This window comes from Mytilus californianus, unplaced genomic scaffold (assembly GCF_021869535.1).
Source record: "Mytilus californianus isolate M0D057914Y unplaced genomic scaffold, xbMytCali1.0.p SCAF_10, whole genome shotgun sequence".
NCBI classification, from domain to species: Eukaryota; Metazoa; Mollusca; class Bivalvia; order Mytilida; family Mytilidae; genus Mytilus; species Mytilus californianus.
This window is the reverse complement of record NW_026262582.1, coordinates 9,612,367-9,635,838: the sequence shown is the minus strand read 5'-3', so window position 1 is coordinate 9,635,838 and position 23,472 is coordinate 9,612,367. Positions and strand designations below refer to the sequence as shown.

Genomic DNA, 23,472 nt, shown 5'->3' with positions numbered 1-23,472 from the left:
CATGTACAACTTACAATCATTCCATACACCAAATATAGTAGACCTATTGCATACAGTATAAGAAAAACAGACCAAAACACAAAAACTTAACTATAACCACTGAACCATGAAAATGAGGTCAAGGTCAGATGACACCTGCCAGTTGGACATGTACACCTTACAGTCCTTCCATACACCGAATATACTAGACCTATTGCTTATAGTATCTGAGATATGGACTTGACCACCAAAACTTAACCTTGTTCACTGATCCATGAAATGAGGTCGAGGTTAAGTGAAAACTGTCTGACGGGCATGAGGACCTTGCAAGGTACGCACATACCAAATATAGTTATCCTATTACTTATAATAAGAGAGAATTTAACCTTACAAAAAATCTTAACTTTTTTTTCAAGTAGTCACTGAACCATGAAAATGAGGTCAAGGACATTGGACATGTGACTGACGGAAACTTCGTAACATGAGGCATCCATATACAAAGTATGAACCATCCAGATCTTCCATCTTCTAAAATATAAAGCTTTTAAGAAGTTAGCTAACGCCGCCGCCGCCGGATCACTATCCCTATGTCGAGCTTTCTGCGACAAAAGTCGCAGGCTCGACAAAAAATGGCAAATTAAAAAATCAAAGCACTGTAAGCGCTGTAGGCAGTTAACCAAAAACCAAGGCAAACGTAATTATGAAAACTGTGGCAGTGTTGCTTCAATTTTTTTTTAAGATTTGAAAGAACAAACATTTATTAAACATTCGTATATTGTACATTTATGTTCATTAAATGAATTGATTACTAAGGCAAATTAATCAATATGTCATCAAGGTTTTCAAAAGCAACTCATATATCAATGTAAATGACCCCCATCTTCACCCCAAAGTGCATGATGTTACTCCATACCAAGTTTGGAATAAAATGACAGGTGATTATAAAACAGTTGGTCAAACATTCTCGAGCTTTACACTGCTTGAAAGATTTATATGTTTTCTTTAAAATGAGCCATAAATGAAAATTATTATAAGCCCAGAAATAATTTAATAAATAATTAAAGTAAATTCAATTAACCTAGACTCATTTTTTTGCTTCAATAAAATTTTATAATAAACAAGAAATAATTGTAACAGGATGCCGTTACGAAGTCTCCCAAACAAAGCCCCCATAATTCGTCATTCCCATGGTCTCCTGACATTGGGCAAAGTCCAGTTCATATTGGTTTGGTCTAGTAAAGTGATATGCATATGTGATACCTAGGAGATGACCCTGTATGTCATTCAAATCTTTTTGAAATGATGAACAGGAATAAATATGGTTAAGGAGTGGGTATCTCCACCGTTTACAAGTTCTCAAACAGGAGGGGTGGGGTGACCCCAGGTACTCCCCCTATATTTCATTTGATTTGTTATATTGTCCCATACATGAATACATATGGTTTAGGGGTGGGGATCTCGACCATTTCTAAGTTCTCAAACAGGAGGGGGTGGGGTGACCCCAGGGACTCCCCAAATATTTCATTTGATTTGTTATATTGTCCCATACACGAATATATATGGTTTAGGGATGGGGATATTGACTGTTTACAAGTTCTCAAACAAGAGGGGGTGGGGTGTCCCCATGGACTCCCCCTATATTTCATTTGATTTGTTTTATTGTCCCATACATGAATATCTATGGTTTAAAAGTTGGGGATCTCGACCATTTCCAAGTTCTCAAACCGGAGGGGGTGGGGTGACCCGAGTAACTCCCCTTATATTTCATTTGATTTGTTATACTAGTATTGTCCCATACATGAATATATATGGTTTAGGGGTAGGGATCTTAACTGTTAACAAGTTTTCAAAAAGGAGGGGATGGGGATGCCCCTATATTTCATTTGATTTGTTATATTATCCCATACATGAATACATATGGTTTAGGGGTGGGGATCTCAACCATATCCAAGTTCTCAAACAGGAGGGGGTGGGGTGACCCCAGGGACTCCCCAAATATTTCATTTGATTTGTTATATTGTCCCATACATGAATATATATGGTTTAGGGTTGGGGGTCTGGACTGTTTACAAGTTCTCAAACAAGAGGGGGTGGGTGTCCCCATGGACTCCCCCTATATTTCATTTGATTTGTTTTATTGTCCCATACATGAATATCTATGGTTTAGGGGTGGGGGTCTCGACCATTTCCAAGTTCTCATACAGGAGGGGGTGGGGTGACCCGAGGAACTCCCCATATATTTCATTTGATTTAATTGTTATATTGTCCCATACATGAATATATATGGTTTAGGGGTAGGGATCTTGACTGTTTACAAGTTGTCAAACAGGAGGGGCGGGGTTGTCCCCAGGGACTCCCCCTATATTTCATTTGATTTGTTTTATTGTCCCGTACATGAATGTATATGGTTTAGGGGTGGGGATCTCAACCATTTCCAAGTTCTCAAACAGGAGGGGTTGGGGTGACCCCAGGGACTCCCCATATATTTCATTTGATTTGTTATATTGTCCAATACATGAATATATATGGTTTAGGGGTGGGGATCTTGACCGTTTATAAGTTCTCAAACAGGAGGGGGTGGGGTGACCCCAGGGACTCCCCCAATATTTCATTTCATTTGTTTTATTGTCCCATACATGCATATATGGTTTAGGGGTGGGGATCTCGACCATTTCCAAGTTCTCAAACAGGATGGGGTGGGACGACACCGGGGACTCCCCCAAATTATTTTCATTTGATTTCTTTTATTGTCCCATACAAGTATATATATTGTTTAGGGGTGGGGATCGCGACGGTTTACAAGATAAAAGTACATTTTCAAATTAAAGAGGGTTGGGATGACCCCCCAGGGACTCACCCTATATTTTGATTGATTTCTTTTATTGTCCTGTTCTCATAACTGATGACTGCATGTGTCTATCACTTACTGTTTTAGAGAAATAGTCATTTGAAAATTTAAAAAAAATAAAATCCCATAGGGTTCTAAGTAAACCCCTCCCTTCTTCATGCCCCTCCAAATACCCCTAAATAGACCCCAATGCACAAACAAAAGATTAATGGCTCCGCTAGACATGTTAGTCTAATATTTTAGACGGTTTGAGTGAATTCGGTCCGACATGTCTCGGGGACGAGTTGTCCACATTACTTAAAACATCCCATCAACGTCGATTTCCGCATCTGTTTCATGACCTCGTTTCATTCATAAAATAACTACAACCTTATTTGGCAAGATAAGTTAAAAATTACCTCCCACTTATATAACTTTATTTCCTCTGTCATAGAGATTTGTTGTACATGAACAATATTCCTGCGCATTTTTCCATTTGGGAAATATAAACGACTTGTAATTACCGATTTTCAGCGATGAAGTATTTCATATGGGAGCATACAAACCTCCATCCATGAAAAATAATGACTTTATTGATAATTTTACAAAATCACTAGATAAATGTTTTGTGTCATATGAAAATATTATTATTTTTGGTGACCTTAATTTTGATATGTTGTCTGCTGCAAAATCTCTGACTTTACATGATATATGTGATATTTTCAACTTGTCACAACTGGTTAAAGGTCCAACATGTTTTAAAAAGGGTTGTAACCCATCCCTTGTGGATGTTATTATTACAAGTAAAAAGAATTTGTGTTTTAAAACAACAAATAGTCCAAATGGTGTTAGTGACTGTCACAATATTATTTCTACAGTTGTGAAAGGGAATTTACCTGCACAAAAATGCAGGGACGTAACATATAGAAGTTACAAAACTTTTGATATTAACAAATTTACAAATGATTTACAGAAAATAAAGATTTCAGAAAACTGTACTGAGAAAGATTTAAATAGTATTTATGATGATTATGAAAAAGATTTTAAAAATATATATTAAATAAACATGCACCTGTCAAATCTAGGTGTCAAAGAAGAAAACCACTGCCATGTATGAATAAAGAACTGAGAGGGGCCATATTTAGAAAACAAATGCTTTATTCACAATATACTAAAAACCGGAGTGACAAAAATTGGGAGAAATTTAGAAAACAAAGAAATTTGGTAACTAAGATAAAGAGAAAATCAATAAAAGTATACTTTTTAGAACGTTGCTCTGGTGGGTCAAAATCATGCGAGTTTTGGAAAACAGTCAAACCATTTTTCTCAAAAAAGGGGAACTGTGGAGAACAAAAAATCTTATTGTGTGAAAATGACAAAATTGTAAATAGTCCAAATGAAGTTTCAAATGTTTTTAATAATTTTTTCTCCACAGTAGCAGACAAAATTGGAGCAGATGTGGTATATGACCCCTCAAATCACCCAAGTATAAAAGAAATTTTGAGTAACAGAAAGCATGTTTCTCACTTTGAATTTAAGAAAGTATCTAACGAAAATGTCAATAAAATCTTGAATAAAATAAACATAAAGAAGGCTACAGGAGCCGATGGTATTCCAGCAAAAATAGTAAAAAATTGTAAATCTTATATTGCACCACAGCTGACAACTCTTGTAAATTTGTCAATTGAAAATAACTGTTTCCCTGACAAACTTAAAGAAGCCCAAGTGACCCCCTTCATAAAAAGAGTGACCCATTATTAAAAACAAACTATAGACCAGTTAGTGTCTTACCCATATTTTCTAAAATCTTTGAAAAAATATATGAAATTCAACTAACTGAATACTTTGATAAAATATTTAATCCTTTTTTGTGTGCTTTTAGACGTGGACATGGATGTCAGACCACACTTCTCAGAGTGTTAGAAGATTGGAGTGAAGCTCTTGATAAAAACCAGTACATTGCAGCGGTATTAATGGATCTTTCTAAGGCTTTTGACTGCCTGCCTCACAATATCTTGCTAGATAAATTATCAGCATATGGTGTATCCCCCCATGCAGTTGCTCTTTTAAAGTCCTATTTATCTAATCGTAAACAACAAATTAAAGTCAACAATGTTCTGAGTGGTTGGGCTGACATCCATAAAGGCGTACCACAGGGTTCTATACTAGGGCCATTGTTGTTTAAAATATATTTATAAATGATATTTTTCTTTTTGTTAAAAATGGTAGTTTATATAACTATGCAGATGACAATACTTTGTCTTTCTGTACTCCAGATTTTGATTTATTAATTTCAACTTTGGAATATGAGTCAAAAATACCTATTGAGTGGTTCCGGGTGAATAAAATGCAAGCAAATCCCGATAAGTTTCAAGTTTTGGCTGTTGGCAAAAAGACCTTTGAACAAAACCCATCTATACATATTCAAAACTCGAACCTTACATGTGAAAAAACAGTAAAATTATTAGGCATTGAAATTGACTATCAGTTAAATTTTGATGTTCATATCAGCTCAATCTGTAGGAGGGCATCACAGCAACTAAATGTTTTAAAACGTTTGGGCTCAGTTTTGGATAGACTTAGTAAACTTACTATTTTTCATACCTTTATTCTTAGTAATTTTAATTTTTGTCCTTTGGCATGGCATTTTTGCACTGAGAAAAATTCCAAAAAATTAGAAAAGGTGCAGGAAAGAGCACTCCGTTTTGTATATGAGGATTTTACCAGCCCCTACGAGGACCCCTTACTTCAAGCTAAGGTGCCCTCCTTGCAGATTAGACGGATTAGAACAATGGCTCTAGAAACTCTAAGATTATAAATAATATAGCTCCTGTGTGCTTACAAAATTTGGTGAGTGTCAAAAAATCTAAGTATTCTTTCAGGTATGTAAATATTCTGGATGTTCCACAGGTAAAGTCAACCCGTTACGGTAAAAAATCTTTCAAATTTGCTGCCGCTACTTTATGGAACAGCCTTCCAAACCATTTCAGGACTGAAAATAGTTTTTCACATTTTAAAAGTCTTGTTCAGTCCTGGAATGGTTTGGAATGTCGCTGTTCTGCTTGCAGATAATTCTTGAGATGTTTATTATTTATGTTGCTTTTGGTTGCTCTCGTCTAGCATGTTTTATTTCATTTTAAATTTGTTGCTAAATTTTTATTGCATCCTATGTAAGTGAGATTTAACTTCGTATAACAGGTTGTTTTATATGTCAAATTAGACTGTTTTTATGTTATGTATATGTTTTTATATTCGGTCAAAAGCTCCTTAGAGCTTGTGTTGTGTCTTTTAACTTATGCCGAATCAAAATAAAGTTTTTCTTATCTTATCTTATCTATCATACAATTCTTCTTTGACATCGTAGCCAAAATCACAGGGGATAATAAACTGCACACGAATTTCTATTGAGCACTACTTCTTATGTGCAACTTCAAAAGTTTTGGGTAGTTGGACGATCATTTTAGGTTTTTCTAGTCATATTTTTTGTATTCCAGAAATAAAAGTATTAAAAAAATGTCCAATTAGTTATAAATAACATAATAGCCAGCTAGATAATAACAATGGCACATATCACAGCATTTATTGGGTAGAACACAAATCTAGGGTGCTCGCATAAGGCAGCTTAACTGCCTAAAAAATAATTATTTTTATTTTCCTGTATTTTAACTAGAGTATTTAAAGAGCTGATAACTCTCAATCATCGAATATAGTCGAAAAGTGAGGAACAAAACTAGGTATTTTGATATTCACACCGGGTGGAAAACACAACAACATTTAAACTCATTATTAAAAGAGGGACGAAAGATACCAGAGGGACAGTCAAACTCACTAAAGTGTCCACAATAAAAGACTGGAACTATGTTGACACTGTTGTGAGCGCAACAAGCGTAGGCTTTAAATCTGCTCTTATGAACTGTTGATGAATCGATGGCTGCTTCACAAGTTATATTAAAGCCATATTGGTTATTAAGACTTATACATACAGATACAGAGATGTTCACATTCATCACTCATCAACTTTCTGTTAACATACTTCTGATGTATTCTTACACCAAATCACCATGTATGAATTTTTTACATTTTTTTTCAAAGTTCAACATATCACAGCACACGGCAATTTGGTTTCAACATTCACGTGAGCATGATATAACATGCGATTGTTGACATTCATTGATATTCAAAATCCTGTTTACTGAATACTTTAAGCGAAGGTATCATTAGTGAGCAATAGCTCACAGTTCCACTTGTTTCAAAAGCATACAACAGAACATTTTGATTGGTTGGCATCCTAAACATTGAATAGTTAATTTCATTTGGGGCACAAAAAATGAAATTAAACATAATCCTTTACAAACTTATATGGGGAATAAATAAAGGCAACAGTAGTATACCGCTGTTTGAAACTCATAAATCGATAGAGATAAAAACAAATCCGGGTTACAAACTAAAACTGAGGGAAACGCATTAAATATAAGAGGAGAACAACGACACAACAAAAACACAACATTAAAATGTAACACACACAGAAACAAACTATAAAATGACAATGGCCATTTTCCTGACTTGGTACAGGACATTTTAAGAAAAAAATGGTGGGTTGAACCTGGTTTTGTGGCATGCCAAACCTCCCACTTTAATGGCAACGTCAAACACAAAAACAAGCATTTATAAATAATTTATATTGCACAAACTTTACATATAAATTATAAAGATATGATCAACATAAAAATCCTAAATCATAACTCTGAATCTCTGCATCTTAACATATGTATTTACATATTTCAGTTATTTCAAATTCAAAAATAGTTAAACAATTTTTAAACAAATATTCAGTTTAAAAAAGATTTACTGTAACACAGCAGTCAAACATGTCCTTTAGCAGTCACCTCTTTTGAATGGAAACCTCCATTCAAACATTACTTTCTGTATTTCCTTTGACATATCATTATGAATATAAATATCATCTTCAAATTCAATGTTATAATTAAAAGATTTAATCTTAAGCCATCCAAAGGTGACCTCTTACAACCAGATTTGGCTGCATTTTGTTTTCCTTTTTCAATAATAAAATCAATTTTTACATGCAGAAAATTCAATCCTACTTCAGACATGGAATTGGCTGATGTATGAACAGATGTCGTGAATGTTAATGTAGCAAGACATTGGTGAACATGAATATGATTTAACTTCTTTTCTCTTATGACTGTTGCCTATTATCTAGTCCATGCATTAAAGATACTTCTCCTTTCACACTGATTGGAGTGTGATATAAATAAGTGATACGAAAAATGTGTAAATCAGTTAGCATGTACTGCAGCTTTATGAAATTGTGACATTATCATTGGATAATTGTTAGGTGAAGGTCAGGTGATCACATAATGGGATGTTAAAATAAAAGAATAATAGCCTTAAATATCACAGATTCCAAAAATTAAAAAAAACCTCCATCCAGACCCTCCCACGTGTATTGAGGTTGAAACATGCCAGAAGATATTCACAAAAATTGCAACTTATCACAATCTAATGACTGTTGAAATTAAAAGTTATTTTTGCCTAATTATTACTGAAAACTGCTGTTTTCTTATGAATTACAGTGGTTTGCCAATGTTACAAATACAAAATAGTAACATGTATGCATCGTCACATTTTTTTCATTACACAATCTGCAAACCAAATTATCTTGAATTGTAACCACATAATATAAATATTCATGATACAAAATTTAAATGTTCCTTCAGTAAACCACATCTTTTTGAACTGTAAATACCTAATTTTAATCATTTTCATGATAAAAAAGCAATAGTTTTGATATTTTTCTTCTACAAAATTATTGACCAGCTGAACACATTGTAAACAACACTTCCTTCTTCAGAATTACATGTTTAAATAATTTTCATATGATTTGCATAACTACAAATAATTGAATGTGATTGGTTCATTAGATTTTACTGTGGATTTGTGATTGAACCGTGAAATACCACTTTTCATGGATTTTGTGTGTAAAGGTAAACCACCAATCTAAATAAGCTTCGTCGGATAGAAATCGACATTATGTAAATAAATATCAATACACCTATCTGTTAACCTATTTCGGGTTGAAAAAATCTCCTACAAAGTCTGTAACTGTTTAAAAATTGAGTTGATATAAAAATCATTCAAACAGACCAAAATTCATCTCTTATTTCATATTTGAATGTTAGAAAATCAAGCACAGTCTTATATATGTACATGTATATGTGCACTAGCATAAGATCGATTTCTATCCGACATACCTCAAATGTTTAACCAAGTACAAATTTTCTATAGGCTTTGTACACAAACTTTGGTAAAATCATGAAATCAAATACCCAGCAAAATACATTTTTTCTCAATCCATGAAAATTGGTACAGGGGTACTCACTAAATAAATGAATCCACATTTTTGGTTAACTGGTATTTTTAGAAAAAGAATACAATTACAACTGTTTTGGTTGAGAATTGTAAGGCTTTTCTAAAGGTTATTGATGTGTTAATTAGCTTTACAAAAAAGTCCTTCAGACTTCTATTCAGCTTGTGAGTGTATGGGCCCAGTATACACATCAATGACCATGATACATGAGTAACCTCCAGAAAATAAGTGTTAAACCCTATAATACTAAGAACCCAGTCAAAAATATATCAGTTAAAACAGACATAAATATCAATAAAATCATTATTAAGTTATAATTTAGAATGCACTATATCCCTAAAGATTTGCGAACAGTTTTTGCAGCAATTTCTTCAAATTTCATCCTATTTTCTCTCCATGTTTTAGCAGCATCTACATTAGCAGCACTTTCATCATTTGGTTCTGAAAATAGAAATAAGATTTATACTGTTAAATAAGTATTTTTGTAGTGAAGAAATTTTTAGAGTAGGTCTTTAAAGGATTGTGGGTAGTTTCATAGTTTGTTCGCCAAAATAAAAATGACAATATGCCTCTGGTTGGTAATTCACTGTTTAGGATGATTTTAACCAATCATGGTGTATGCTTTTGAAAATATTACCCAAAATGCATTAGATTCTGCAACAAAAAAAAATCATTATTTATTGCTTAAGGTCAAATGAAGGTGCAAAAAAGAATCCCTGTATAACTGCTTTGATATTAAAGAGAATATGAACCACAATATTAAAAATAACCAATGTCGAAAAAAATATAAAATATATCATATAAGGCATGAAGAGAGGTTTTTCTGATATGATTTTAATCAATTAACAGGTATTTAAAGATAACAGCAAGCCTCCAGTCTTATACTGAATTAATTTTTAAAAAATGGAGGATGTTTCCATAGGACACAGATGATGCCCCTGCTTGCATAGAATGTTATAAAGGGGCATAACTCGTGAATGGTGAAAGTGATGCCACCAAAATTCGAACTTGATCTGTGTTTTGTGGTAGTAAGCATTGAATATAAGTTCATAACATTTGGTTGAGGCAAACTAAAGTTAGAGAACAGAAACCAATTTTGGGACTTACGGACAGACAGACGTACAAGGGTAACACTTAATGCCCCTCCAGTGACGACGGGGGCATAAAAATTAATAAATTGTTAATACAGAGATATGTCTGTGTGACCAAATCACAAACTTTAACAATTGTTTATGCTGCTGACACTGCCATCAACAGCAAGTTTCTGCAACTTTACTCACAGGCAAAACAATAAAACCAAGAAAATAAATATCCCTACACAAGCAATAATATTGTGGGATGATGTGTTGATAAGGGCATTTACAGCATTAAATGTGAAAATATATTTGATTGACATGAACATGACTAGTCTGGGAGAGATTGCTCTGACATCTAAGTGCCTTTCTTATGACACTCTGAGGACAGGATTGCCCCCGATTAAGCTTTGCAATTTTTCAAGTTAAAAAGGGGCACAACTCTAAAACGGTATGTGACTCACTGCCAAACTTCAAACTCTGTCTGCATGTTGTGGTTCTTAGCATTCTGTATGAGTTTCATAAAATTTGGATGAGACAAACTAAAGTGAGAGTGTGGAATTGAAAATGGGACGGATGGTCAAGTGAAACACCATATGCCCCCATTGCCTACGGCAGGGACATAAAAATATAAATAATAATCCTACCTGCCAACATGCTGAGGACAGATAGTAATATTTTTTCCACACTCTGTACAGGACTCCATCGTTCGGCACTAGATTCATATCCCATTGGATCATCTCCAGGAGCATGTAGTATAGATATGCATACTCTACCATCAGGATATACTGTGGAATAGATCAAAAGTTAGAACATCACTTCATAGTTAACAACCACAAATACAGTAAACATAAGGTGATTCAGATGACAAAGGGTTATGTAAGGGTTGGGGTTTGGATTAGGCTTTAAATAGTTATGTTTAAAGAATTGTTATGGGTCATACGCTGGATTTTACCCCCACCAAAACCCCTCTTACCCGAACCCTAACCCATTGATGTTTTTATTAGTCAAGAACAAAAGTAAGAGGTTTAAAGACGATCAGTAGTTTTAACCATAAACAATGCCAACTAGCGATTCGGCAGTGTTGTTTCAATGAGATGAATTACTCGGCAGGCAGTCCTGGAAGTCAAAGTATCACTCTTTGAAGTAATTTTTCACATTGAATTCTGGTGATTGTGGGTGATTCATTATGAAATTCCTCTCTGTAAAATTAATATATACATGTTGCTTTTTGTGACAGGGTCACAAATCAGGGGTCTAACACTGTTAATCACCAGCAATTAAAAGTATCTAACTGTAATTCACCCTGACAACATCAGGAAGGGTGATTTTTAACAGAGTCCCTGGATTTTGAAAGACCATAAATAATTTGTTTATTTTAAGAGTAATGTTTTGTTTATGTGTCTTTACATGTCTGGCTTTCATAAATTTTAGAATTGTACATTCCTGTTGATAATAATTGAGTGAGAGATATGGTTTCACTCAAATTTCTTAAACTGTGTGCTATTGTTATTTTTGGGTTTGACTTGTAATGTAGAATTGTATCGAAACAATCATGTAAATGTACTAAAATAAAAACAAGAGTGCACACGCTGAAATGTCTCGCCTTCTTTACTGACTATTGATTTTATGTTGATAGTCCTAAATATAAAGCTTTACTAAAAGTATCACATAAATTTAACATGATCCAAGAAAATGAGGTCAAGGTAAGATAAACCAAACCGGAAATACACGTACACCTTACAATCATTCAATACACCAAATATAGTTGACCTATTGCTTATAGTATCTAAGAAACAAACTTAACCATGAAAACTTAACATTGACCAATAAACCATGAAAATGAGGTCAAGGTCAGATGATACCAGCCAGACAGACATATATACCTTACAATCATTCCATACAACAAATATAGTTGACCTATTGGTTATAGTTTAAGATAAAATGCTTTTTTGTTGGATACGACCGCAGAGGTCCAACCCTGAACAGTTGGGGCAAAAAATGGACACAATATTCGCGCTTGATACAGGCCTGAATTTGGATTGTAATTAAATATTTGACACATAATAGGTTTCTGACACCGAATAACTGTAGTCAAAGAACTCAAAATTGGTTATATGATTTGAATTCATATTCAATTTTTTTGCTTTTGTGCAATACACTATGGTGTTGCAAAATTGCCCCCCCCCCTCCAAAAAAAAAATTTTCCCCCCTTTTTTTTTGCTTTGGTGTAATATACTATGCTGTTGCATATTGACACCCCCCCCCCCCCCCCAAAAAAAAAAAAAAAAAAAAATTAAACCCCCCCTTTTTTGCAAAAAGAATTAATAATTGAAGAAATTTTCTTTTTAATTTCTGAATTTTGAAATGAAAAAAAAAAATTGCCTCCACAACTTCTTTTTTACCCCCTTCCCCCTATTTTTTTTTTCACCTCCCCACCCCCACAAAAAAAAATTCTTTCTTTCAAGATATGGTCATAATCTCAATTCAAATTTCCAATGGAGTTTGTAACCATAATTTCCAATTTAAATACATCATAAAAGTCTTAAAATAGAAAAAAAAAACCTCCAAATTTTTTGAACCCCTTTATGATTCATCACCACCAAACTCAATCCCAGCCTTCCCTTTGTGGTATGGTACCTTGCAGTACAATTTCAGAGAGATCCATACACTTGAACACAAGTTATTGTCTGGAAACTAGAAAAATGCTTGTTATTTGGCCCCTTTTTGGCCCAAAATTCCTAAACGTTTAGGGCAATTACCCCCTAACTCAAACCCAGCTTTCCCTTTGTGATATGGAACCTTGTAGTACAATTTCATAAAGATCCATACACTTACACACAAGTTATTGTCCTGAAACTAGAAAAATGCTTGTTTTTTGCCCCTTTTTTGTCCCTAAATCCTAAAATTTTGAGGCAATTACCCCCAAAATCCATCCCAGCCTTCCCTTTGTGATATGGTACCTTGCAGTACAATTTCAGAGAGATCCATACACTTGAACACAAGTTATTGTCTGGAAACTAGAAAAATGCTTATTTTTAGCCCCTTATTCTTAAACATTTTGGGCAATTACCCCCAAACTCAATTCCAGCTTTCCCTTTGTGATATGGAACCTTGTAGTACAATTTTAGAAAGATCCATACACTTACACACAAGTTATTGTCATGAAACTAGAAAAATGCTTGTTTTTTCAACTTTTTTGGCCCCTTATTTCTAAAATTTTGAGGCAATTACCCCCAATTTCAATCCCAGCATTCCCTTTGTGATATGGAACCTTGTGGTACAATGTCAGAGAGATCCATGCACTAACACACAAGTTATTGTCTGAAAGTTACAAAAATGCTTATTTTTGGCCCTTTTTGGCCCCTAATTCCTTAACTGTTGGTACCATAACCCCCAAAATCAATCCCCACCTTCCTTTTGTGGTATTGAACCTTATGGTAAAATTTCATAGAGATCCATTCACTTAAACTAAAGTTATTGTGCGAAAACCAATGTGTCTTCGGACAACGACGACGCCAACGTCATACCAATATTAACAACCACAAAGTCGTATAAAAAACAGACCAAAACACAAAAACTAAACACTGAGCAATGAACCGTGAAAATGAGGTCAAGGTCAAATAAAACCTGCCAGACTGACATGTACATTGTAAAATATTTCCATACACCAAATATAGTTGACCTATTGCATATAGTACTAGAAAAAAAGACAAAAACACAAAAACTTAACATTAACCACTGAACCATGAAAATGAGGTCAAGGTCAGATGACTCCTGCCAGTTGGACATGAACACCTTACAATCATTCCATACACCAAATATAGAAGACCTATTGCTTATAGTATCTGATATATGGACTTGACCACGAAAATTTAACGTTGTTCACTGATCCATGAAATGAGGTCGAGGTCAGATGAAAACTGTCTGACGTGCATGAGGACATTTGCAAGGTACGCACATATTAAATATAGTTATCCTATTACTCATAATAAGAGAGAAATTAACATTACAAAAAATCTTTTTTTTCAAGTAGTCACTGAACCATGAAAATGAGGTCATAACATAAGGCATCTATATACAAAGTATGAAGCATCCAGGTCTTCCACCTTGGTTAAATATAAAGCTTTTAAGAAGTTAGCTAACACCGCCGCCGCCGGATCACTATCCCTATGTCTAGCTTTCTGCGACAAAAACCTCGAGCAAAGTTCAACCTAAACTGTTTTGGCTGTTCTGTTTCGACACTTGATTTTATGCTTAGAAATGATTCCTTTTCTAAGCCTTTAAAACTTTTGGTCCTCGAGCATATCTGTTGGAAGTATATTACAAAACATATGTTATTTGTAGGAAATTGGTCACATGACATGTATTTCAATCAGATTGCATTGTACCGGTATTAAATAACTTACTATTTGGATGAAATAATTCACAGGTAAACTTCATCTTAGGAGGATTCAGAGGATAATCTGGTGGGAATGCTAGTCTGGCGGGAAACACTCCTCCCTCAAAACACGTATTTTCTGGTCCCCTGTAAGAAAGTTATAAGTACCCAATAATTTATCTGCTTGACAATAGATCCATTCATGACAAAAAGTTTCTGCCTAAAGTCTAGGTAGGTTAGTTCCTTTTTTTTTTATTTGACTGACATGACTGACCTCTGACATGTATCCAATGGCCGAAAAATCCCAAAATGACTGTCAGATGTAATGCAATCTCAAGACTATTTTTTTTAGCTGTGCATGTACTGATTTTGTGTCATGGATGGATACCCCATATCCTTTGTTTTTTACTATCATTCAAAGTTTGATCTTCTACACATGGAAAAATTCTATATTGCAGCTGAAAAAGCTTGAAAACAGAACGAATAATCATTGAAACAATGTTTGCAGCACTTTAACTAACGAACAATCAATCAAAATGTCCTTTTTCTAGAGTTCTTTTGTTTTTCTGCATACAAATTCTGTACGAAGTTTTTCTAGATATTGCACAACTTTCAGTAACTGCCAGAATTATTCATTATTGTGTTTAAAGTACTTTTCCTGTATTGATTTTTATAGCATGTTCTGTTAAATATATTTGTGATAATTTGTATAACGATCAAGATTACTATTACAGTGTGATTACCACATGTCAAGATAAGAACCATTTGACATCTTACTGATGAAGGATATAGTTATCGGAAATATTTAACATTTGTTCATGATTTGATTTTTTTTTTTTTTTTGATGATGATGTTGTATCCTTTTAAACTTGCTTATTATATATATATATATATATATATATATATATATATATATATATATATATTTGCGGCAGCAAATTTTTGTTCTTCCCTCACCAGGATTTATATATATATATATACAAGTCTAAATTGAACACAACTTTCAAACCTATGGTTGCGTTGGATAAAAACCACAATTTTTATACGTGTGCATGCAAAACAAATTTCTTGTTAGAGGGGTCTAAATACAGCACAAACAACTTTCAAAAGACCAAAAAGGGAAAAAGTATATTTTAACAAAATGCATTTGACTAGCAGGTCGAACAACAGATGTTCTTAAACCCTGCTGACTGCCATTGGCGATTGCCAAATAAACGGATCACCAGATGTAACAAAATGGATCTTATTAATTTAATACCAAACAGAAAACAATAAACTTGTGGAAAAGATGGTATCATGCAAACAAAAGGTGCAAAAATTAGTACACCATATCCGGATTTCGCCAATTAATGTCTCTTCAGTGATGTTAGGAATCGAAACAGTATTTGGAAGGCCATATAATTTACCTCAATTTAGGATAGACTCTTGAATTTTGAAGAGTCGAAATAGGATGAACGGATCATATAAACCTGAAGGCAAATATAATACAAGCCCAAACGAAAAAATATAAACAAGTCTAAATTGAAAACAATATTCAAACCTATAATTGCGTTGGATAAAAACCGCAATTTTTATACGTGTGCATGCAAAACAAATTTCTTGGATGAGGGGTCTAAATACAGCACAAACAACATTTTCCAAAAGACCAAAAAAGTGAAAAAGTATATTTCAACAAAACGCATTTGACTAGCAGGTTGAACAACAGATGTTCTAATTCATATATATACTATTTGCCTTTTTTATTGATTGAGATGGGGGAGGTTTGAGATTTTGAGAAACTAGTTTGACCCAGTCAGATATCATGTGACTGTCAAGAAAGAATCATTTATCTTGTCAGTGGTTGCTCTTTTTTGTATCATTATTAATTTTCTGTTTTGGAGATTTTGGTGTTGATTGATTGAATGGTGTTTAACACTACTTATGTGCTATTTCGTGGTGGTCAGATTTCATAGGTGGAGGAAGCAGGAGTTCCTAGAGTAAACCACCAACCTTTGGTAGGAAAACTGACAATCCTAGTTAATTAGTGTTGACAGGCTAGTGATACAGTAGTTTCCCTCAGGCAAAGTTGACCTTAGATGGATTTGGCTATTTTTTAGGTCCTTTTTGGTAATATAGCTCTCCAACTGTGTAGGTCTTATACATCCTTGGCTTTCAAATATTCAGCTTTGAGCGTTCCTGATGAAGGTAAATCCAGAAAAGTGCTTCATACGCATGAAATTTATAATTTGTTGTTTTCATTTTTTGACTTCTTAGACCAGACTGCCACCGAGGCCCCCTGGTGTTGATGTCAGATCTTTATTAATATTGCCCTGTTAGAGGAGAAGGTATGATAAGGCCACTTTTTTGGCCCTTTGAATTTGAAATTTAAAAAAATAATGATACATTTTTTTTACAATAAACATGATAAATCAACAAAATAACATCATTTAGAGGATCATAAGACATAAGTCTGTCAGACATCAGTAGTTACATGTTTTTTAATTGTGTCTTGTCTATTTGCATTACACTGGACGTTAAGCAACCAATAATCAATCAATCTATTTCCATTAGGGCTTCAAACTTCTTGAAATTAGTGCAAAATAGTATCATTTTGAGATCTTTTCATTAAGGATGTACACCTCTGAGGAGCCAAAAATTTCTAGAATTAAACTTTTTTTCTTCAACCTGATTTTTGGGTTTATATGACTGTAAAAAAATAATTGGTGAAGAAAAAATCATATGGTGGTGCACTTCTTTTTTTGCTACGGCCCTTTGAAAGTACCCAATTTTGATGATTTTCCCATTTTTCATCAATTTTTACCTATTTTTGGGCTATTATCGTGAAAAAAATCACAGTTCCACAATTAAACTTTTTTTCATACTTTCAATAAAGATGAAGTGGACCAACCTAAATAAATTTAACTTAAAAAAACTATAGGTAGGTGTTAATATAAGAAAGTTTTAATCTATTTTGATGCTTTTTTGTGTCAAATTAACCATGCTGTCAATTTGGTAAATTTGTGATTTTTCTCTGTTTTAAGAACAAAATGCATATCATTTCAACTTCTTTGTTATAAACGATTGAAAAAATACATATCTAAGAAATTTGAAAAGAAAAAAGTGATATGGGATGTACATGTTTCTGGTAAAATCATTTCTTGTACCCTTCATCCATTTTCTCAAAATTTTGGCTAAAAAGACTAGCTTGATTGGTAATAAAATTTGAAAAATTGATTACTCAAAAATTACTCATTGTAAATACACAATTTTTTCACAGAGTTAAGTTTGATTATAACATTTTTTAAATTCATTGATATTTTCCACTTGTATCACATGTTTTGGAAATAATTCCAGAACGAGATTTCAACGAGACTGTAACGTCAGAAGAATACATCCTTAATATTTAGCTGTGAGCACCATGTTACAGCTTTACCCAAAAAGTTATTTTGCTACAAGATTTGTTTTACACATATGTTAATATGTATAAAATATCTTTTTGGGTAAAGCTGTTGCTCATTTCTACACTGCCCAAAAACTATGTGTTTGAAAAATGGTCATTTTAGGTCAAATATATATGTCAATTTCAACATGTTTACATGCACATGTATGTGATCAAAGAGACATAACAAAATACCTGTCTGCACTACAGTGTCCAGATTACTGTAAATTCAGAAATTATTGCGTGCATTTATTATAGCGATTTTTAAAATATGGACAAAAATGCGAGATTAACAAGCATTGTCTGAGTATTGCATGGCAATACATAGTCCCCTACCGGTTACAAATTCATTGTAATGGAACAAAATTCTAACTTTATCTATAACTTGTCATGATGTAAACTACATAAAAATATCAAGTCAAAATCTTCAAGCATGATGAAAAAACTGTTGAAAACTGATTATTTAAGTGAATTTTCTAAGTCCAAAGACCATAACTCTGCACAAAATTATCAGACTGGAACAAAATTCCAACTTGATCTGTAACTTGTCATGATAAAACTATATACTAAGTATCAAATCAATATCTTCAAGAATGACAAACAAACCTACCACTAAATTCTTCAAACAATTTACTAAAGAAAACATGGAAAAGGAAAAAAATCCAAAATGTCATTTTGTCTTTTAAAAAATGAGTGATTTCCCTTTGAACAGAAATCTACTAATTAATAAGTATTTCATCAAAAATTTAATTCTAGGGAAAGGGCTTTAACTGAACAAAGAGAAAAGCTAAAATTGTGAAAATTGAACTTGACCTGTAACTTGTCATGATAAATCAATAAACCAAATATCAAATCAATATCTTCAAGCACGAAGAAAAAAAGTCTGGAAAACTGACTTGCTGAACTGACAGATGGACAGACAGATGGACGGAGTGCAAACCTAAAGTCCTCTTCGACTTCGTGGGTAGGGGACTAATTATTGCGATTTCAGGAATAATTGCATACAGATATATGAATCAGATATCAGAATGCGTGTTCTTATTATTGCGATATTCACCCAGTCGCATTTTTCACAATAATAAAAACCTCACAAAAATTTCTGAATTGACAGTATATTTAATTGCTTGACAAACAGTGTAAGTGTTTAGGCACATGTCTATTAATGGAGACCTATGTTAACCTCTGAATGTTTTTTTGTTTTGTCAGTGTTGTTGAGTTGCTGTCTCATTGATATATACCCTAAATCTCCTTTTATTTATAAAAATAATCAGTAGTTTAATTTCGCCCAAAGTAATCGAAAGATGACCATTTTTTCCACAGGATATAGTCTATAACTTTTTCAGGATTAAGACTGCAAACATGGAAAACACACTTTGTTCCTAGTTTTGAGAAGTGCCTGCATATCTCATGAAACATTTATAGAGTGTACATGTATATACATACATAATAAGAGCTTCCCATTCAAAGAAATTCTCCTCATTGACAGGTCCGGCTATAATTCCTTCAGGTGGATTTAGTGTCAATTCTGAAAAAAAACAAAAAACTCTCTCATTACTCCATTTGATTCAGCTGATCATGAGACAACCCGATGGGACTACTGTAACTCATAGATTGGTAACTTCACGTTATGGCCAAACAATTATCGTTAGATTCATCGACTTACATGGTCTTTGGACTTGGAGAATCAAACAGACTACACTCCGACCATTTGTCAACAAATTATCACGATTTCACTCCAAAGATTGGACTATATTTCCTGTATGCTGCTTGTTATCTTTCGTAAAGTGAAATGAATGAAAAATAATGTTATAACATGTTCTTTAAATAATAATTAAAATAAAATATGTATTTTAAGAGTAAAAAACTGAAATCTGAGATAAGGTTTTTACTGGCATGTTCATTTAATACACTTAGTTAAAAATTGCAGCTGACCATTTCAATTTTGGTGATTGATAAGTTTCTCAAATAAAGAATATCAACTCTACAGTGTTAATCATGTTGATTGGTGTAACATTTGTAACCATAGCTTTCTAATATCCTTGGTCAAGGTCAACTCTTAATAGAAGTTAGTGCCCTTAAATGACAATGTTTACCAATTCTCTTAATCCTCAAGGTTTGTTAGATAAAACTTTCTGTTAAAACAGGTAAACTAGTAGTATTTTAGCTACAGAAATAACACAGGTAAACTAGTAGTATTTTAGCTACAGAAATAACACAGGTAAACTAGTTGTATTTTAGCTACAGAAATATAAACCGAGACATAAAAAATTCACATGAATTGCTTTCTCATTGAATCGTTAAATTTCAGTCGTCATTAAATTTAAAGATTTACTCTGATGTGTTCTTATAATGAAAATAATAGATAAACAAAATCAAAGAATATGCACCATATATTATCAAATAAAAAATTAAATCATTTGTTCTTTCTTACAACTTAACTTAGTATGGTAATTAGTGTGATGTCCAGTAAATTAAAATGTCCGGTAGCGATAAGGTGTTTGTATGATGACACAAAGCAAAAGTGATTGTTGTATACACTAAACTCAAGTTGTTTTTTTATTAATGAGTTACAACAGTTGACCTGAGGTCAATTGGCATAAACTGCATCATCAAACAATTGGTTCTTTCTGTGACGTCATAACATGAGCATTGTGACGTGTGAAAATTATGGGAAATTGCACGAATTTGAAAGTCGTCTATGATGCCAATAGATCAATTTCGATTTAATTCTAGTCAATCAGGGGTACTACTTGTACAAGTAATCTTCATTTACTTGAAGAAGTAAATAATAATATACTTATATAAGTAAATTTTGTTATGTTCATTCTTTCTTATAATGTTTGAATAATCTCCCCTAATTTTCTCAAAAATTTACTTGTATAAGTAATTTTTTTTTACAATCCTTAAAATTCTCAAGTTTTGAGATGTAAAAACATGTCTTTAACAATTTTTCTCAGGTTAGCTAATATTTTTTTATTAAGAGTTCAATGTTTCATCTCATTAATTCAACAAAGAAACTAATTGCACAAAGATCTTAGGTAATTGCACTTGGCCTTCAAAAATTGCCCCTTGGGGGCTTGTAAATGAGCAGTGTTCTGAAGACAACAGACAAATGATATTTTCATTTTCCATGAAATTCTCTTTAATGATTATTAAAGAGATCTGCAAAGGACAGACAATTAAAATTCTATTAGAGCAAAGAAGTCCTAAGAAATTCAAGAAAAGAAGGTAGTCAGGGCTTTGTTTTTTTTTGAAAATGCACTTATCCATGGGAAAGTTACCTTACAATTTTACTTTCCTGCATTAGTTTTTACGTTCCGTTTTTTTTTTTTTTTTTAAAGTCTGAAAACAAGCTTAATATATGAACAATTAAAAAACGTAAACAACTTATTTTGTAAACAAGCTGGTTTGATTACATTACTGTTTAAGTCTAATAATTTCCGTTTCTTTGATGAATCGTTGGATATAAAATATTTATGCAAAATTAAGGCTTCATGACCTTCATGACCTCCATTACTGTTTACTGATAATAACTAACTACCGCTGTAAACGCAAAGAAACAAGTGATTACTTCAGGAAACCAGTTTCTAAACTAGATTTTGTCCAATAACCGACTTTGTCAAACAACAACACAATGCACCAGAAAGTACCACGTAAAGACGGGAAACTGGTACCTACGTTTTTGCTTACCCAACAATTTTTTTACTTTCCCCAGGAAAAAGGAAATGGGAATTCTGAAGCCCTGATAGTATTTTTTTACTTGTATAAGTAAAAAAATCTGAATGTCTAAGGGACATAACTAAGCCAATAAAATAAATTACCTATACAAGTAAATAAAATACACTTGTATAATTATCTTACAAATTTACTTATATAAGTATATTAATATTTACTTCTTCAAGAAAATAGTTACTTGTACAGTGCAAGTAGTACCCCTGACTGCTAGTCACTTTGGCACCTGGTTAAGTCGGCACCCGGTATAGTCAATTCAGCACCAAGTCAAATCGGGACCTGGTTAATTCGGCACCCATGGTAGTTATTTCAGCACCCATAACTTATATCATATCTTGCAAGTAAACTAAAATTGAAGACTCCATTTTTTTCATATTTTTTAAGATATTTCCGCTTGAGATATTTGTCATGCATAACAGAAGTTCCAATGGAAACTTTGCTATGAACAATGCCATAATATCTGTTCCTACTGGAACGTATATTATCAAGGAACTTCCATTTCACACCAATATACATTGCCGCTAGTAAACATACAAAACTGATGCTAGCATTATTCATTCAATGATTTTTTTTTATCCTTATATGTGGATTTAACAGTAGCTTGGGTAATGCCATTTTTGTCTAATCTAAGACTAAGTTATTTTAATAATTATAAAACATAAAAAGCTACATTCTCAATTCTTTATTATTTTGAACACTACAGTTCATCAGGTTGGGTACAACCCGCCAAATGGGGAACTATTCCCCAAATGAGCATATCCCTCATTTGAGGGTTCTACCCAACCTGTTCATCAGTATAGTATGCATATCATTAAAATAAACATGAAAATGGTTATATCAACACGCGAGGTTATTGTTTGTAATTAAAACCATTTTTTTTTTTAATAAAATTGAGAATGGAAATAGGGAATGTGTCAAAGAGACAACAACCCAACCATAGAGCAGACAACAGCCGAAGGCCACCAATGGGTCTTCAATGCAGCGAGAAACTCCCGCACCCGGAGGCGTCCTTCAGCTGGCCCCTAAACAAATATGTATACTTATTTAATAAATTTTTGAGAAAACTTAAACAGCAAACAAGTTTTTAACAACTGATTATTTTTTATTGTGAATTATAACTGCTTGATTTTTTTTAACGCTATAGGAAATGTATCTTTTCAATTAACCTGTGCAATCGTAGGTTTTGCCCCCAAAATAATATTTAAAAAAAAAACGAAAAACTATTCTCTCCATACCTTTAAAAAGTAATAAAAACTAAAAAAGGAAAGAAAACCCCATAATTTATGGCATAAAGGTAAAACAAATATTTGGTGCCAAATTGACTAACCAAATGCCGAAATTACTTTAAATAGGTATCGATTTGACCAGAGGCCGGTTAGACTTTTTCTATAGGTGCCGAATTGACCAAGTCCTGATTGAACTTGTACCCATTTCGATTTTCCCATTTTTGCAAGTCAAAGATATACACGGCTGTTGGGGAGAGAAAAACGCCCCGTTTCACTTTAACAGCTTCTAGACCATATGAGATTTTTAAAAACAGATATGAAACTAACGCTTGTATTCTGCCATCAACCTTCTTAAGGCTGATCCTGCCATTTTGCATTATATCAGAATTTTTTCAACTCATTCGTGTTATGATTCTTTAACGTGGAGGATAAAAACAGTGTTCCAGAA

At 33.2% G+C, this 23,472-nt stretch overlaps 1 protein-coding gene across 1 annotated transcript; it reads right to left on the bottom strand.

The window, feature by feature from the left end:
* Positions 1 to 9,502: 9,502 nt before the first annotated feature.
* Positions 9,503 to 23,429, bottom strand: LOC127717594 (ubiquitin-conjugating enzyme E2 G2). Its single transcript, XM_052223303.1, has 5 exons — positions 23,352 to 23,429; positions 19,510 to 19,591; positions 14,677 to 14,795; positions 10,915 to 11,055; positions 9,503 to 9,635 (listed from the first exon to the last, which is right to left on the bottom strand). Exons 1-5 carry the CDS (start codon positions 23,392 to 23,394, stop codon positions 9,523 to 9,525), a joined length of 498 nt encoding a protein of 165 aa, XP_052079263.1. The 5' UTR covers positions 23,395 to 23,429; the 3' UTR covers positions 9,503 to 9,522.
* Between the last annotated feature and the right edge of the window lie 43 nt (positions 23,430 to 23,472).

Excerpts from the sequence above, each read along its gene's own strand:
- LOC127717594 (XM_052223303.1), bottom strand. The coding sequence starts at position 23,394 with ATGGCAGGATCAGCCTTAAGAAGGTTGATGGCAGAATACAAGC. Across the intron at positions 19,592-23,351 it reads GTTGATGGCAGAATACAAGC|AATTGACACTAAATCCACCT; the intron begins GTTAGTTTCATA and ends GTTTTTTTTCAG. Across the intron at positions 9,636-10,914 it reads TGTCCTCAGCATGTTGGCAG|AACCAAATGATGAAAGTGCT; the intron begins GTAGGATTATTA and ends TTCTATTTTCAG.